The sequence below is a fragment of the Protopterus annectens genome, chromosome 8.part0, assembly GCF_019279795.1.
Source record: "Protopterus annectens isolate FY-2018-M chromosome 8.part0, PAN1.0, whole genome shotgun sequence".
In the NCBI taxonomy this organism is placed as follows: Eukaryota; Metazoa; Chordata; order Ceratodontiformes; family Protopteridae; genus Protopterus; species Protopterus annectens.
In genome coordinates this window covers 984,603,083-984,620,969 of record NC_056741.1, presented here as the reverse complement: position 1 = coordinate 984,620,969, position 17,887 = coordinate 984,603,083, and the positions used below count along the sequence as shown (strand labels likewise).

General features: G+C 41.0%; 1 protein-coding gene across 4 annotated transcripts in view; it reads right to left on the bottom strand.

Annotated features, from left to right (window-relative positions):
- Positions 1-17,887, bottom strand: part of ETFB (electron transfer flavoprotein subunit beta) — a 347,620-nt gene that overhangs the window by 284,504 nt on the left and 45,229 nt on the right. For all 4 annotated transcript variants that reach the window (XM_044080496.1, XM_044080493.1, XM_044080495.1 and 1 more), the window contains exon 3: positions 8,704-8,862. In XM_044080496.1, the coding sequence (XP_043936431.1) occupies positions 8,704-8,862 (159 nt within the window). The remainder of the gene's footprint in view (positions 1-8,703; positions 8,863-17,887) is intronic.

Sequence of the window (17,887 nt, the reverse complement as noted above, 5' to 3'; positions counted from 1 at the left end):
CTGGATCCGCAGTAGGATTCTTGAAAAGGAACTTGTGATAGCCTGGTACTTTGTAGTACCTGTCAGGTTTTCTGGGAGCTGGAGGTAAAGTGTCTGGGGTAAGGCTAGATTCCAAGAATGCATCATCTACAATGTCCAGAACAGGAGGGATAGCTAAAGGCCTGTGTTGAGGCAGGAGTAAGAATTCCTGAAGTCTCTTTTTGGACTCAGAATAGTCCTGGCTTTCCCAGCGGAAATGCTCCCCAAGGGTACGCAAGGTTTCACCAAAAGAAAAATCTTCTGGAGGGGAAGCAGAGGGAATGGAATCCTCTGCATCAGAATCCTCATAAGTAGATAAGGGCAAATCCTGGTAATCAGAAGGAGCAGAGATATCAGATTCCTGATCAGAAGAATCAGAAAGAAAATCAGTTCTAGGTCTCTTAGAGGGGGAAGGCTGGCTTCCCCTAATTAAGGTAATAAGGTCTTCAGCTATTCTAAGCATTTGTTTTTGAGGCATATGGGCCTAAGTCTGCGATTTGGTCATCGGTTTTCTAGGCGTAGTGCGGGTTTTTGGCCGGAGGAATTCGGTACTTCTGGATGGAAACGATGGCTTCAGTTTAATATGAATGTCTGTAGGCCTGAATACACCCTCAGAAGCCAGTGCCTGCACAGTGGCTTTGGACCCATCCAAGGTAGAGACATCCACAGGTTCCATAGTCGAAAAAGCATATTGCGGCATACCGGACTCCGAATGGGTCTCAGTAGAGGCCTGCGAATCTGTAGTAGTGGGCATCAGGGGCTGCGAAAGCGCCTCACTGAGTACCGGCGGACTGGCGACTAGCTTAACGAAGTGTCGTCAGTTTTGGACCTATGCGGTCTGTCTCTGTCTTTATCCTTATTTTTTTTCGGAAGATCGGTAGTCAGATGGCTTAACAAAGCCATTTCGGAGTACAGAGATCAAGTACAAAAGTATGTGGCTACAAATTTGCCAGACGACGAATAGTTCAGGCGTTGAACAAGGCATAAAACCGACAGCGAGGGATGTCGTGGTCTGGGCCTAAACAAGTAATGCAGTAAGAATGAAAATCTCTATAAGGTATTTGCTTTCCACAGGCAAGACTTAACTTTTACTGACATTGGTTAGAGCAAGAAAAAAGGATCCCCAATGGGGTAATTATCTTTTTTGAAGACTTCGGGTCTGAAACTCGAAAACGAAAATTTCAGAAGACAGCCAACCGGCACCTGCGAACTGCTTCTGCTTCGGGCACTGCACAACAAGAAAGACTGATGTAATGGCGTCGGCTGCATGTTTTATACCCCTGACGACCTGACGTCATGGAAGAAGCGACAGCATCCGATGCAGAAATCTGAAGACTCTGGTATTCAGGCCAGCTGAGGGCTACCTGCAGGCAGATAACCCAAATGTGATGACTGCAACAGTGAAACATGAAGAACTTCTGCAATCTATTACCTTACTGGCTGTTCTTAAGAGATCTGTCTGTATACAGCTGTGATTTATGTGCAGGTAAGTGCGTGCACACACACACACACAACCACATAAAAATTTATTTAAAACTGAGACTTTTAGACTTACTGGGACATCCCTTCAAGTTAGGTGGAGAGGCCAGACAGGCATAGTGGAACTGTGGGTACAGGGCCGTTTTGAAGAGCCAGCTTACATATCAACATATTCACCCCACACAGACCCTTATGCAGTGGAGCATGGCTGTGAAGAGTCCCAAGCAACTCACAGAAAGCTCTAATTCCAAAGGGACTCGGAGTCAGAACAGCCAACAATCATGAGCTCATATTCCTAAAACCCCAAAATGACATTAGGTCTGATTCCTGTAACTGCTGTTTAAGCAACACCACTTAAAGTGGGAATCAAACCCAAAGGCCCTTCCGAATGATTTCCTGCTTAGAGTGCTAATGTCCTTCTCCTAGAAATATTTTACTTAAAACTAAAAATGTTATTTTACTTACTTAATTTTATTGCGTTTGTTTACCGGGAAGTCCACTTGGCCTAAAAGACCCCATTTTCAGTGGAGGCCTGGGGTGAAAAGCTCCAACAAGAGCACAGAAACAGAAAAAAATTAAACATTAATGGGTACCGAAGTAGAAACAGTGTTACACATTGCAATTTCAGCAATATATATAGAATATATACATAAAAACAGGAAATTAGTTGGCTGCCAGATGAATTCAGAGATATAAACATTGATATATTAAATCAGTATTATTGTACCAGAAAAAGTATCATCAGTCATTAGTAGCAAAAAGCATAGGAATTTAGTTATCATACAAAGAGAAGGAAGAGGTTAGGTTATATAGAAGGTACATAGCCAAAAGAGTTTAGATGTTTTTTCGGTATTTGTTTGAAAGTGGTGGTGCTGCCTGTGTTTCTTATAGAAGGTGGAAGTAAGATCCATAGTTTGGTGACGGTGAAGAACAGGAGTTGACCACAAAGTAAAAGGTGGGCTTTTCTACTTTTAGAAGTAGATGATTTTCAGATCTTAGTTGCCCGCTGGGTTGGTATTTGGCAAGTAGAGTTGAGAGAGCAGGACAGTCTGTAGATTATTTTGTGTTCTGTAGTTAATTGGATGAATGAGAGATGGTGGGGGAGTTCCAGCCACCCTAATTGTTTCAGTGAGTTGCAGTGGTGGGATGAGAATTTGGCCTTGGTGGCAAATTTTGATAGTCTGTTGAAACAGATAAGTTTGGATTTTGCAGAATTTTGGATATTAGTGAGGAGAGGGGCACCATAAAGGAGAGACAGTAATGAAAAGGTAGTTGCAAGGGTTTGTCTTGTAGAGAGGCTAAGAAAGCATTGGTGCCTGTAGAGCATACCAAACTTTTGATGTGTTTTTTATGTTATTGTTTATGTGCAAGTCAAAGTTATGTTTTTCATCTATAATAATGCCTAGTAAATTTAGTGTGTGGGACAACTTCTATAGTGAAGAGTTTTTTTTTTATTTAGGGGAGTGGTTTTCTTAGGAGTAAAAATTACTAGTTTCATTTTTTTTCGGATTTAGGGCAAGATGATCGTTAAGCATCCAATATTCAGTAGAGGTGAGGGCATTCTGGGTGATTTAATGGAGATCAGAGCTAGAATTTGTAGTGTATATAGGCAGCATAAATTGGTGGTTTGTAGGATGACACTGGTGATCAAGAAGAGGAGGAGTGTGAGGGCAGTACCAAGGATCAAATGGTGGAAATTGAAAAAGGGGTAATTGTGTGAGCTGGAGCTCAGGGAAGAGTTAAGGCAGGCACTAGGTGACAGTGAAGAGTTACCGAATAGCTGGGTAACTGCAGCAGACATAGTAAGGGAGATGGCTAGAAAGGTGCATTGTGTTGTTGTGTTGTGTCATTTGGCTTTTCCCAGTTAGGGGTCGTCACAGCGGAACTCCGGTCCGCTAATGATTGGCAGTAGATTTTTTTTTATGTGCCGAGTTGCCGGCCCTGACGCACAACTTTCAACTAAGGTATGCCCATTCACACGTCTCCACACAGAAGACGCTCTAGCTGAGAATCGAACAGGACAACATCTTACTGTGAGGCGACAATGCTACCACAGCACCACCACCGCAGTTAAGGTGCTTGGTGTGACATCTGGAAAGAGGAAGGAGGACAAGGAGACCTGGTGGTGGAATGAGGAAGTACAGGAGAGTATACAGAGAAAGAGGTAGGTTGGCGAAGAAGAAGTGGGATTGTCAAAGACATGAAGAAAGTAGACAGGAGTACAAGGAGATGAGGTGCATGGCAAAGAGAGAGGTGGGTAAGGGTAAGGCGTATAAAGAGTTGTATGAAAGGCTGGACACTAAGGAGAGAGAAAAGGACCTGTACCGACTGGCTAGATAGAGGGACCGAGCTAGAAAAGATGTGCAGCAGGTAAGGGTGATAAAGGATAATGAGGGAAACGTACTCACAAGTGAGGAGAGTGTGTTGGGCAGATGGAAGGAGTACTTTGAGGGGCTGATGAATGAAGAGAATGAGAGGGAGAGAAGGTTGGATGATGTGCGAATAGTGAATCATGAAGTGCAGTGGATTAGGAAGGAGGAAGTAAGGATAGCTATGAAGAGGATGAAGAATGGAAAGGCTGCTGGTCTAGATGACATACCTGTGGAAGCATGGAGGTGTTTAGGTGAAATGGCAGTGGAGTTTTTAACTACATTGTTTAATGAAATCTTGGAAAGTGAGAGGATGCCTGAGGAATGCAGAAAAAGTGTTTTGGTACCGATTTTTGAGAATAAGGGTGATGTGCAGAGCTGTAGTAACTACAGAGGGGTTAAATTGATCTGTCACAGCATGAAGTTATGGGAAAGAGTAGTGGAAGCTAGGTTAAGAAGGGAGGTGATTATTAGTGATCAGCAGTATGGTTTCATGCCAGGAAAGAGCACTACAGATGCAATGTTTGCTCAGAGTGTTGATGGAGAAGTACAGAGAAGGTCAGAAGGGGTTGCATTGTGTCTTTGTGGACTTAGCGAAAGCATATGACAGGGTGCCTAGAGAGGAGTTGTGGTATTGTATGAGGAAGTCGGGAGTGTCAGAGAAGTATGTAAGAGTGGTACAAGATATGTATGAGGGTAGTGTGACAGCGGTGAGGTCTGCGGTGGGAGTGACAGATGCATTTAAGGTGGAGGTGGGATTACATCAAGGATCAGCTCTGGGCCCTTTCTTATTTGCAATGGTGATGGACAGGTTGACAGACGAGATCAGACAGGAGTCCCCGTGGACTATGATGTTTGCAGATTACATTGTGATCTCTAGTGAGAGTAGGAAACAGGTGAAGGAGACCCTGGAGAGGTGTAGATATGCTCTAGAGAGAAGAGGAATGAAAGTCAGCAGAACTGAGACAGAATATGTGTGTGTGAATGAGAGGGAGGATAGAGGAATGGTGAGGATGCAGGGAGTAGAAGTGGTGAAGGTGGATGAGTTGAAATACTTAGGATCAACTGTTCAGAGTAATGGTGAGTGAGGAAGAGAGGTAAAGAAGAGAGTACAGGCAGGATGGAGTGGGTGGAGAAGAGCGTCAGGAGTGATTTGTGACAGACGAGTACCAGTAAGAGTGAAAGGGAAGGTCTACAAGAGGGTAGTGAGACCAGCTCTGTTATATGGGTTGGAGACAGTGGCATTGACAAAAAGGAAGGAGTCAGAGCTGGACGTGGCAGAGTTAAAGATGTTAAGATTTGCACTGGGTGTGACAAGGGTGGACAGGATTAGGAAAAAGTATATTAGAGGGTCAGCCCAGGTTGGAAGGTTTGGAGACAAAGCCAGAGAGGCAAGATTATGTTGGTTTGGACATGTGCTGAGGAGAGATGCAGACTATATTGGAAAAAAGATGCTAAGGATGAAGCTGCCAGGTAACAGGAAAAGAGGAAGGCCTAAGATAAGGTCTGTGGATGTGGTGAGAAAGGACATGCAGGTGGTTGGTGCGACAGAGCAAGATGCAGAGGACAGGAAGAAATAGAAACAGATGATCTGCTGTGGCGACCCCCAACGGGAGCAGCCGAAAGAAGAAGAAGATTATTGTAGAGTCATCAGCATATTGGATTACTGAGCACTGAGTGACAGTGGAGTGAAAGCTATTAATAAAGATGGTAAATAAGAGATGAACAAGTATGAAGCCTTGGGGTACCCCTGTGGAAGTACTGAGGAAGGGAGAGTAAGATTGTTGCCATTTGGTGGATTGCTGCCTATTAGAGAGATAGCTATTGAACCACTGTAGGGTAGGAGGAGAAATGTGGAGGGTGGATAGTTTAGACAGGAAAATATCGTTGGAAATGGTATCGAAAGCTTTGGAGAGATCAAGGAAAAGTGAAACAATTATGTTACCAGAATCCCGTGCCTGGTTAACTGTATCAAGGAAGGATAGGAGGGCGGTAGTGGTGCTGTGCCCCGGTCTGAAACCATGTTGAGAGGGTGATAGAATTTGATATTCAAGCAGCTGGTTTGAGGAGATGGGCATGGGTGTATTTTGGGTGTATTTTTCCCAGTATTTTAGACAGGGGTGAGAGAAGGTTTGAGGAGATGGGCATGGGTGTATTTTGGGTGTATTTTTCCCAGTATTTTAGACAGGGGTGAGAGAAGTGCTACGGGTTGAAAGCTTGTGGTGTCTGTGTTGGTGCCACCAATTCCCTTCCCTCAAACTTCATTTCAAATAACTTTACTAGTATTTATGCTATTTAAAATTTGTTTCTCAAAGAAAATAGTGGTCCCAACATTCATTAACTTCGCCACCATCACTAATACACTTTTTTTGACTCCTTTACAAAAAGCATTTTCCCCAAACATCACACTTCTTATACTTTGCTTACACACTTTGCCAATAATGAAAAATAAATTCTCTCATATATGGGCTCATGCACACATCTACCTATAAAATAGCAACACATGTTCTCGAAATGATTATGGGAATAAGCATTCAGTATTTAAAATACAAACAGTTTCTGCCCAGTGCATACAGAACTAAATATAACCTATTCTAATCATATGGTTACTATGCAAATAAGTACAAACAGACAATTTCAGAACACTAAATACAACACTGTACTTTTCTTAACAGTACACAAATGAATGCAATCTCTATGGACATTTCCCTGTGACTTACTTAGATACAAAATATAAAACAATTGGCCCAGTACCATTAGGATTTAATTACTTCCATTCAATTTGTTTTCAATAGCATCCCACCTACTTATGTAGTATACATTTATGGAAAGCAACAATGAAATCTAGATGCCAGCCTTAGTTGTGTTTTCACTTAACCAACCATCCGTAGCTATTACAATTAAAGTGATGAATTTGCTTTACAAGTACAATGTCCATCATATGCACATCCTCACAATTCTCATATGTACAGGCAAACCTTACTGCCTGTTAAGGCCATTTTAGCCTTCATTTATATTTGCTAATTAATGCTCATTAGGTTATTTAAGCTGGCTCCAATCTTTATGTTCGTATAATTTTCCACTCAATCCTGCAATTTTATTCCTAGGAAAACACACATACCTACTTATATCATTGTTTCCTTTGAACTGCCTTTTTCAATCCTATCATCATCCATTTTGCCCCAGAGAGTTTACTTCCTCCCAGTCAACAGTGTCCTTGCCCTTTTGCTTAGTTGGTGTTTGACCCATTTTTCTTTGCAATTCTTCTACCTTCCAAACTGCTTCACCTGGATTACCAAACATCAACACTGTCATCCCATACAATCTCCAACATAGCTAGAAATGACTGCCTATCACCACGAGGTGACAAAGCATTGTTTATGATTATTGGATGAGGGGAGACTGAAATTTAGTGTCGCAAATGCAGGCTTTCCTTCCAGAGACTACATTATCCCTGGTTGCCAATAACTTTAAAAGCATTTAATCTTTCACAGCAAGTCAAAAACCCTTCCACAACTGACTTCAGACTCTGGCAAATTTATCACTTGCCCCATTTCCCACAGTCTTTTGTAAAGCCAGTCCACTCTGCCCTCTTGCTCATCAAATACCCCCAACCAATTAATTTGTACACACTTTCCTGGATCCCATACACCATTAAAGAGTCGGCTTTTTGCCTTTTTATCATCTCATGACTTAAACCCAAATCTTATAAACTTGTTGCCTATCAGGTTATGTGGTTACTAACTAAGCATGCAGAATCCACTTATCCATCACAAATATATTTAATTGTATCATGTAAATACCAACCTACAAATATAATTATTTGCTTCGACTACACAGTAAACTGCAAATATAATTAATTCTTTTAAGTAAGCACCAAAATAGTCAGTCAAATTTACCAATTCGATATGTATAGCCTTCAACCTGCTTGAACTTCAACATCATTTAGTCACAAGACCTTTCTCAACTCTTTTCAAATGGAAAGGAACACATCTTGGTCGTCACATTCTGACTTATGACCAACTCTACTAACAGTCTGAATTTCCAACAATCCAGTTTTGTCACCATCTACCAAGAGGTGGCGCCTCTACTTTCAGACTCATCCAAAACACTATCAAATAAAACGAATTAACTTGGATATTACGCACTTTTAACATCTCTGCAAGAGAAAGATATTATCTTGAAAGATTACTATGAGTCTTTGTATTAAGTATCTCCATTTCAATTTCTGAATGGTTTTAATATACCACCCACACTGTCTGCACTCAATTACGCCTAACACATTACAAAGTTTACAAGAATATTGACATTAACAATGGATGTCAAATTACGCATGTAGGATGCAGTACCTTTTAAAATAGCAGTAATTTAAATTTCCAACTAACAATTTTTATAAAAATGCTTTTACACTAAATTAACTCCCTTCCTAATATATAGGCTTTACCAAAGGAATAAGAGCCCTAAACCATACATATTAATACCCAATTATTGGTTTACAAAGTTATGCATGCATTCATTCATTTAAGAGAAGAGCAATGTGCATGTAAAGACTAGGGGACTCAACACACTTCTCCACTACAAGATGATGCAAAGTCAGGAATTCACAACTTTAATCCTCTGTATTATACTAGCAAAAAAGCTGCAGCAATTCTCCCAAGAGACTACTCTCTCTCTCTCAACAGAACAGTAGTATCTAAGAAAGCACAAGCAGTTGGATATGAAATACACAACTCTATGTCACATATCCAATCAAAGAACACACGTCATGACCTTACCCTGAAAAGAAAATGCTAGAGATATAGAAATAACTATAGATTCTGCTCAGTATTTCACTGACCTGTTTTCCCAATATAATGAGCTGAACATCTTCTTTCTTGGCAAGAGCAGCCAGAATTTTGGATACCTGAAATGGTCCAAGATTTTCAGAGTCCTTTCCTGCTACATCAACATGGATTCCTCGGTCTGCTCCCATTGCAAGAGCAGTACGGATGGTCTCCTGAAAAAAAAATACAACATAACAAAAAATCAGATTCCAAATATACAAAATCACTTAGAATAGCTGGAAATCCTGAGATATCAGAATTCTAGAATGCTGGAAACACAAAGATTAAAGTAAAACTTGCACCCATTAGCCAACTGAGGCAACTAAATTGTGTCTGGTCACTGCAGTATATTAAAACTGACACTGCAACAGCATAGGGTCTCAGATTAAAACTTGCACACTAGCTTAACTACAAGTCTCAAAAATCACCTCAAAGTGAGAATGAGCAAAACACTGGAAAAAACACATTTGCAGATAAAAGTAATACCAGTATTTTACTGTTCACAAGAATGAGCCACACTATTTACCATATATCCTCTGAACAGCCTCTAGCAGCCCTCAGTTACTCTATACTGTCCTAAACCCCAAACAGCTTCTACACTGCCCAAAGCAGCTCGTAGTTGTTCCACATAGTTCATGTTTTACTGCTGCTTAGCAATTTTGCCCTGTTCACTGTTACAGTTACACTTTAACCAAAATGCTACATTTACTTTAAGGCAGTACATTTCTACCAACTAAGCCCAACTTGCATCTTTCGGTGCATATAACAACTCAACGTAAACCCTCCACAAGAAAATCTGCATAGCGATTATCACACTAACCACATATAGTACTCAGTGTAATCCTAATTCATACTTAAAATCTCTGGATCAAGACAGACAGTCAACTTGCCCGTTTGTCCTTTGTTGCCAGCCTCACAACAATTAGTGTCTTTAGACAGTGTAGTAATAGCCATAAGCTCACAAATAATGAACAGTAATACCACATGAAATTGTTGCGAGAGAGGCAAATATTTAACAAATATGGATATCTCACTCTCAAAAATGCCAGACTGTGAGCAACATGCAATACACCCTACATCAATCCACACAAAATGTCTTATGCAAAGGCTGGAAAAAAACACCAATGTCAGAGTATGAAGAGGCTTCAGTGAAATACCAATGCCATGTCAACTTCAGGCATACTTTCAATAAAGAGCCATCTAAAGTTAAATTATGTCAAATCTTGTTACAGAACACCCTTAATGTCCACTGAAAATCAGGCAAGATTCATAAATATACTTCTACTCCCTATAATACAAGGACCCCATTATTTTGGGAGACTTGTCAAGCACACAGATTCTCTTCTTACTAGGCTAGACAAAGAGAGGGTAACAGTAAGTTGCCTTTCAGGTACCAGCATCTCCGATATTTCAGGGTCCCTTAAGACAATTTCGCCACCCTTAAGACAATTTCACATAGCAAATATGACAACAAAACACCGATAGCCCACATGGAGGTGAACGACTTGAGACGCAAAACCCTGAGGTCACAAATGAGGGCAAGACTGATGTCCCCAAGTAGAATCTTTCCTTCTCCAAAAATGATGTCAAGGTACAAAGAAAAGATAACCGACTTGAACAATAGGCTAAATAGTTGGTATCATTCCACGGGAATCTATTATGTTAGTTTGAGACAAGAAACTTGACAGTCCCACTTGTTTTGCAAAGATGGCTTGCATCTCTCATTCCTAGGCTTATGTATATTGGCTAAAGCCTTTGCTGCTCCCATAGTGCCTTTTTCAGCAGAGTCCAGCTAATGGACATTCAAAAGAAAACACATCAAATCTAAAACAAGATCACATTAAGGTGATTCTGCCCAATGCCATAAGTCTACAAGAAACTGTCAGACTACGTCTCTCACATATATGGATAGGTTCCAAATTAAGTTAATTAAAGCACTGTCTCCATACCTGGGTTTTGCACCAAACATGTATTCATACCCAATGACAACTGTATGAGAATATATTTGTTACTGACCATGTCACCTGTAGACAGATTCCCAGAGACCCACAAAAAGAAATCATAAAACTCCAAATCACACTAAACATGACCAGATATCAGTTTTTAGCCTGCTACAGGACACCCTTTAAGTCTACTGAATATCATACAGGATTCCTAAATATACTTGACATCCCTATAAACAAGAGCCCCATAATATTGGGAGACTAACTACCCCGCTGTAAACTGGAGCATCTATACCGCAAATGCAAAATACACCCAATTCTTAGATTATTAAAAAAAAAAAACCTCCCTAGAGCAGATGGTTAGCAACCGACTAAAAGACATATTATTCCTGATCTGGTCCATATGAATACAGCTTCTACATGTACTATCCCCCAGTAGATCCTTCCCTGGTGCAGTTGAATCATAAACCAATGAACTTCACCTTCAAAACCTCTTAGCCCACTGAAAATTCACTTATAGCGAAATTATCTCACACACCACAACAGGTAGCTTCAAAAAGAGTTCTGTGCCCACTCAGATACACGTAGAGAACAATCAATCCTAACCAGATCTATAATGGGAAATTTCAAAACAAACCACTCTGGTAATCCAACAACATTACAAAAAACAAACTCACAGCTGATCAAAAAAAGCTCATATCAAGGATAACATAAAAACTTGAAAAATTCCATTAGATCTACTAAGGAGACCATGACCATAGGTTAGCATCTGAATGCAAGAACAATTATAAATCTTTCAACTATGTTAGGAAACTGATATCAAGGATAACATAAAAAATTGACTGAAAACTTGAAAAATACCATTAGGTCTACTAAAGAGGCCATAACCATAGGTTAGCATCTGAATGCAAGGATAATTATAAATCTTTCAACTATATCAGGAAACTGAGAACCAACACACATCTCTGGCACCACTGACTTGATCCAGCAGATGTTGCCACCATACAAGCAAACAGATTCAAATTTTTCCCCAGAAATGACCATGTAAAACCAACGCATCCCTGAACTTCTCAACTCCCAACCATCACTAAAGAACATAGGTGCTCACCAAGACTAAAAACACTTCCTCCATGGGACCTGATAAAATACCCAGCTTTTAACAGTACTAAAATGCACCAGCAGAGCAACTACTTAAACTATTTAATCTGAGTTTAGCCACTGACTTTGGCCTGGAAATTTGGCATACAGCAGCAATGATCCTACTCTAAAAGTGTGACGTCACTATTGGCACTTGGAATTACAAGATCAGCTCGAATTCTGATTCATAAAGAAACGCTTAATTTTCTGCTCCAATATATGCAGTAAGAACAAACTAATACAGCACACCCTAAAGTGTAGGCTTGTCCAACTGGGAGTGGCTGGATTCCAAACTGATGTTTTCCTACATTGATACGTGATGTAAAATTAAAGCGAGAGTCATCCCAAGCTCAGTGAAGTAAATACCATGCCATAATGTGAATAAGGGTACCTCTATACAAAACAGACACTATCAGCCAGTGTCTTCAGAGGCTAGGTCATATTTAGTAGGAAAGACAGCCAGCTTATTTGTTATGTTGCACAGTTTATGTATGTGCAAATTGTTCCAACATGCTAAAAAATGCTGCATGCTTGAATGCAGAGCTATACAACCAAATCTTGAAGCATGAAAGAAGTAACCATGTATCACACCAAACAACATGTAAAAAAATTCTCCTGGCTAAACATTTGTTTTTCATATCAAACAAGTACTGACTTCAACAACCAGTACAGCCACAGTACAGTACAGCCAACAATACTGCCTACAAGCAAAGGAAATGCTCAAACCTATGAGACCATACAGTATAGTGCTGACAAAAGGGTGTCATGAATGACTGCCATATACTCTTCCCCTTATGTCACAATACTATGATATAGTATAGACATTTAGCTGAAATGGTGCATTTCTACAGACTTATATAGCCTCACTGACACACACATACACCTTTACCATTTTTCCTGGTAGCATTATAGGTAGCTACAGTCTGCATCAGCGGGTAAACATAACTAAAGTATGCAACAGGATTGTGCATATCACTGCTGGAATGGGCAGACTTGAACATATTCTTCTCCCTTTTTACAATGACGTAATTAATGGAGTGACGTACCAGGAAATTGGCAGTAACACTGCACTAAGGTACAGTATGGTATTCCACATTGCCTAATCTAGACGACTGTTCCCAAACATATTCATCTGACTCCTGACACCATGGTTGCACACCCTAAAGACATGCATACTGCACTAATTCTAGAGTCTCCCATGCAATATCCCAGCTATGTATGTACGTATATACACATATACCATCATATGCAAATAAGTAACATTTATGCACATGGGTGTCTGCATTTTAGTATTTTGCCATGCATGTGTAGAACAGCAAAAGCCATGTACTTCTGCACATAACGAGTACTATCTGGACAGACTTTTAGCAAGTAATATTACTGTGTACAGCTCCCATACAATGGCCATTTTTTTCTGTGCCATGGTCAACCTGATTCAATTACCCAGTGTACATTTGACAGCAGTCACTTACATAACAGGATGCATTTACTACAATGTCACCATGTCAACTAAAACAGGTAAGATGGCTGGCTGGCTCAGCTATACCCACATGTAGGCAGCGAGTGCTCTGTCCAAGACAAACAATAAGGCTGTGCTTCATCTGTTGCAGAAATAGCACACTATACACAATTAATAAGCCTCATTAGTATGGAACATATCAGAAATGTACTAAATAATGCATCAAATATTCTCTGCTGTAACTGGAAGGTTGAGATGGTAGGACCTTAAGAACACTGTCACAGCTCAGAAAGTAAACCTCAGCTAAATCATATGTTCCTATAATGTTCTACAAATTCTTAACATATAGGTTCATAGGTTGGTACAAAGCCTAGTCATAACAATTCATTGGCTATTTCTTCCCACAGTATTTACTTCCCTGGACCTCTGTCTAGCAGGGTGGGTTTCCTATCTCCCATCCAGTCATCAAGGTTCCTTTTAAAGAGGGCCAAAGAGGCACTCTGCTTAACATCTATGGGCAGTCTATTCCAGAGTCTGGGGAGTCTCTGGGTCAGGAACCTATCCATCCAGCATGTTTTGTTCATTGTGATGACAAGATTTAGATCCCTGGAGCGTGCCTCTCTGAGGGATTGGGATTTCTTTAAGTGTAGCGTGTCCAACAGCTCTGGGTTTGACATGGCCTTGTATGTTAAGCAGAGATCACGTCTGAGTAGACGATATGCGACAAGAGTATAGGTGTAGTTTTTATTTTTAGACTGTCAGCATAGGGCATCTGCTTTAGGCCTGTGATTCTTTTAGTGTGGTATTTCTGTGGCCTTTCTAGTTGTTGTAGATGTCTTGAGAGGTACATACCAAACAGGGTGTTTTACTCTACAGTGGGACAATGACCTCCTTTTTCTGGATGAAAAGCTCTTAATGATGAGGTGTGCCACATAAAAGAATTTCCTGACTGTTGTGGCAATGTGGTTATCAAAGGTGATACCACTGTCCCACCTGTGTCTCTAAGTCTCTTATCCTACTTTCGGTGTTTAGTGTATTGCCACCTACATGTTTTTTCCCCAAAGGGGATAACTATACAGTTTTTGGCATTGAGCTTGAGCCCATGGCACCAAGCATCTGTTTCTATAAAGCCCCTTTGTAGAATATCCACATTATTTGGGGATTCAATAATGGCTCCCAGTTTGCAGTAATCTGCGAACTTTGCTAGCCAGAGTCCCTTGCTGTGGCCTGTACTTCAGAAAAGTAGATGCCAAACAAGAGCAGTCCCAGGACTGAACCCCGAGGTACTCCACTTGTCACTTGTCTGGAGCTGGATTTGGAGTTGACTACTTTTACAGTGTGGGTTTTGTCAGTAAGCCAGTTGGCAACCCAACGAGTGACATAGGGATTAATGCCCAGCTTAGTAAGTTTATCTAGGATTCCAGAGTGGGGGATGGTGTTGAAGGCCTTAGCAAGGTCCAGACAGGATGTGTGGACCACGCTTCCCTTGTCCACGGCTCTAGACACTGATTCAAAGAAGTCAATCAGGTTCAGGAGACAAGATCGGGACATCACAAACCCAATCTGCATAGGGTCCAGTGTTGGAAGGTTGCCAATGTCTTTGTTTATACGTTCCATGATAATACGTTCCATGGCCTTGCAGATCAGACTCGTCAGACTGATGGGGCGGTAGTTCCCAGGATCCAAGGTGGATCCCCCCCTTGTGGAGAGGGATAACTGTAGCTGTGAGCCACTCAGTGGGCACGAAGCCTGAGTGAGGCTATGATTAAACATGACACTTAGGTGAGGTGCCAGTTCATTTTGTAGTTCATGTAGTACACAGCCAGGGATGTCGTCTGGTCCCATGGACTCGGTATTGAGATGGGCCGTTTAGGGGGTGAGAGGGGGGTGAAGTTTGCACTGAATCGATCTGCCAGGATATTGGCAATATCCTTGGGATCAGTATATTAAATGCCATTCTTTTGTAGCTTAGAGAAGATCTGAGTATTGCCATTTAGATTCTTGACATAGCTATAGAATGCCTTGCGGTTGTCTTTGGAATCTTTGGCAACTTTATTTTCATAACTAGCTTTGGAGGATTTTATGAGGGATTCTCAGCTTCTTACTGATGCTGATAAGGAAGTTATTTGCATCCTGGGATTTTCCTCTTTTTGACAACAGTTTCTTCCTTTTGTTGTAAAGTTTGTTTATGACAAGGGACCACCAGATTGGCTTCCTTTTTTTGGAGGAAGGCATCTTGGTTCTATTGGGGATGGCACAATTCATGCACGAGTGGATGTGTTCATACAGTGCCTTAGTGTTGGATTCAGCAGTCAAACTTTCAGTTCCCGTCTGCACGGGTGTCATGAAGTTTGTCACTTCTGACTTGAGTAGCATGAAGTTGGCTTTGAAGAAGTTTTTTACGGAGGTTTTCTTACTGGGCGAGTGGTGGTGGGATGTGGATGTCAAGGGTGATTAGCTTATGGTCAGACCTGACCAATGAGGGGGTGACCATAGGTGTGGAGCATCGATTTTTCATATTGGTAATGACCAGGTCTAGGACACTGGAGCCCCTGGTGGGACTAAGGATTAGTTGATCCAAGGCGTTGGAATTTATGAATTCCAAGAACCATTGGGCAAAGGTGTTGGTACACGAGTAGTTTTCCCAGTTAATGGCAGGGTAGTTGAAATCACCCAGTATTAGGGTGTTTGGTTGTATCTGAATACTTTCCAGTATGTTTAGAAAGGTGTAGTGAGAATCTTGGGGCAGGGTGAGGGATCTGTAGCAAGCTACAATTTGGATTGCAGTCTTACCTAGTGTTAGTTGCATTTGGAAAATTCCAGACGCATTGTGTTGGGCAACTAGCCTGGTGTTATGAATATGGACACTCCTCCACCTTTAATGTTTTGGTCCTGGTATGGTGACAGAAAAGTGTGGTAAGAGTTGTAGCCTGTTATTGCAGGGGTGCTCTCTGGAACCATGAACCAGGTCTTCATCCATAATCTTTTTAATGAATATTTAAACTTTTATGCACTGTAACCCATATGCATTGCGTGCTTTACTGATGTGAAGTTGGTACATCACACTGGAGGTTTGACTGACATTTAACAGTCCCAGGCTGTAAGGATGTACTACTGACATTTTGCCATCTGTATGCTATGTGGTTAACTTGCTGGTCCAAGGTTCTCATCTTGACCAAAGGAATGTTGTCTTCCTTCTCTCATGTCCTTCCCTATGACCACTAAACTCTACTCTAAACAGCTTCTGCATGCTCTGCTGTAAATAAGCTGCAATGTCCTCAGTGTGGGACCCTTTTAACAAAATATATTTAATACAATTCACAGCCTGGAGCAATTTTTCCACCACAGATCTGGCCCTCATATTATGCTGCTAAAAGATCTTTGAATCTGGCCAATCACACTTAACCATGGAGTAAACAATGTACAAGGTGCACATGCAAGTGGTGACGATACTCTAGTGGGGAGATGGTTTTCTCATTAAGGTTAAAATCTAGATTTGCAACATAAATTGCATTTTTGATCACATTTGGCAGAAAAGTACAGAAAGCTTTGGAGGCAGTGAACACAACACAAACTGGTAATAATAAAAGTGTTCTGAAGAAAGATGGCATACAGTGAACAAAGTTAATAAAGGTCTAAAACTAACCAAAATGAGCAGGTATAACACGGAAGCCTCTTAGACAGACAGAAATACTTTTTATAACAAAATTAGGACTGTCAGTATGCAACCTGAACACTATGCAGTTATGGATGATGAGAAGAGAGAGAAAGGGCTGTGAAAGCTAAGTTTACACTCATGGGCGACTTGCAATTTACTAATTGAGACAGAGAGAGAGAGAGAGAGAGAGAGAGAGAGAGAGAGAGACTCTGAGGGACAAACAAAGCTGATGTGAAAGACATGAGTGTTTTTTCATCAATCTGTAACAGGAGTATCAAAAAAAAGGATGACGACTGGAATGTCTGGTCTACATTCAGGATAAAATTGGTAGAATGCATTAAGCACCATGTGACACAGATTCCAGGTCAACTCAGAGAACTGAAACCTCTGCAAATGTTATAGCCTACTTGAAAAATAAAAACGATCTCCATCTGCCCTGTATACTGGAAGACTTGTAATGTAGCAGGAGAAAAATTTTCTTTAACGACAACTTTTTAGTGTACAGAATGAAGAAGTGTGCACAATCTGCTGTGGTAATAAGTACATAAATACTACTCTGGGAACTCATTAAAGCTCCCAGCAAGAGCTATATGGCTAATGTTAAAAAGGCCTTTCTCCCATGACGTACCCATTTGTGATTCAACATGTTAATCACGACAGAGCAAGACTTCATTATTCAGCTAATTTGAATGAATCAGAATCACATCTACTGCCATGACTGCTGATCTGCACATTATCTTGGTACACAGCTGATGAAGTAGGCAGAAGCATGCCTTCTCCAGTTTCACAGACACACAGAGAGACACACACTCAGACACATTCCTGAACTTGTTTGCTCTGCTCTTCCACCCCACCACTACCATACTATCTGAAGCGCCATTACGGTACTCATCTATAAATACCCTGGTGGGTCTAGTACACATCCTCACCCCCAATCCCAGTTATGATGCAGTGTTGTCACGGCAATTTAAGAGTAACCCCTGGTGTGTACCAATTTCTCC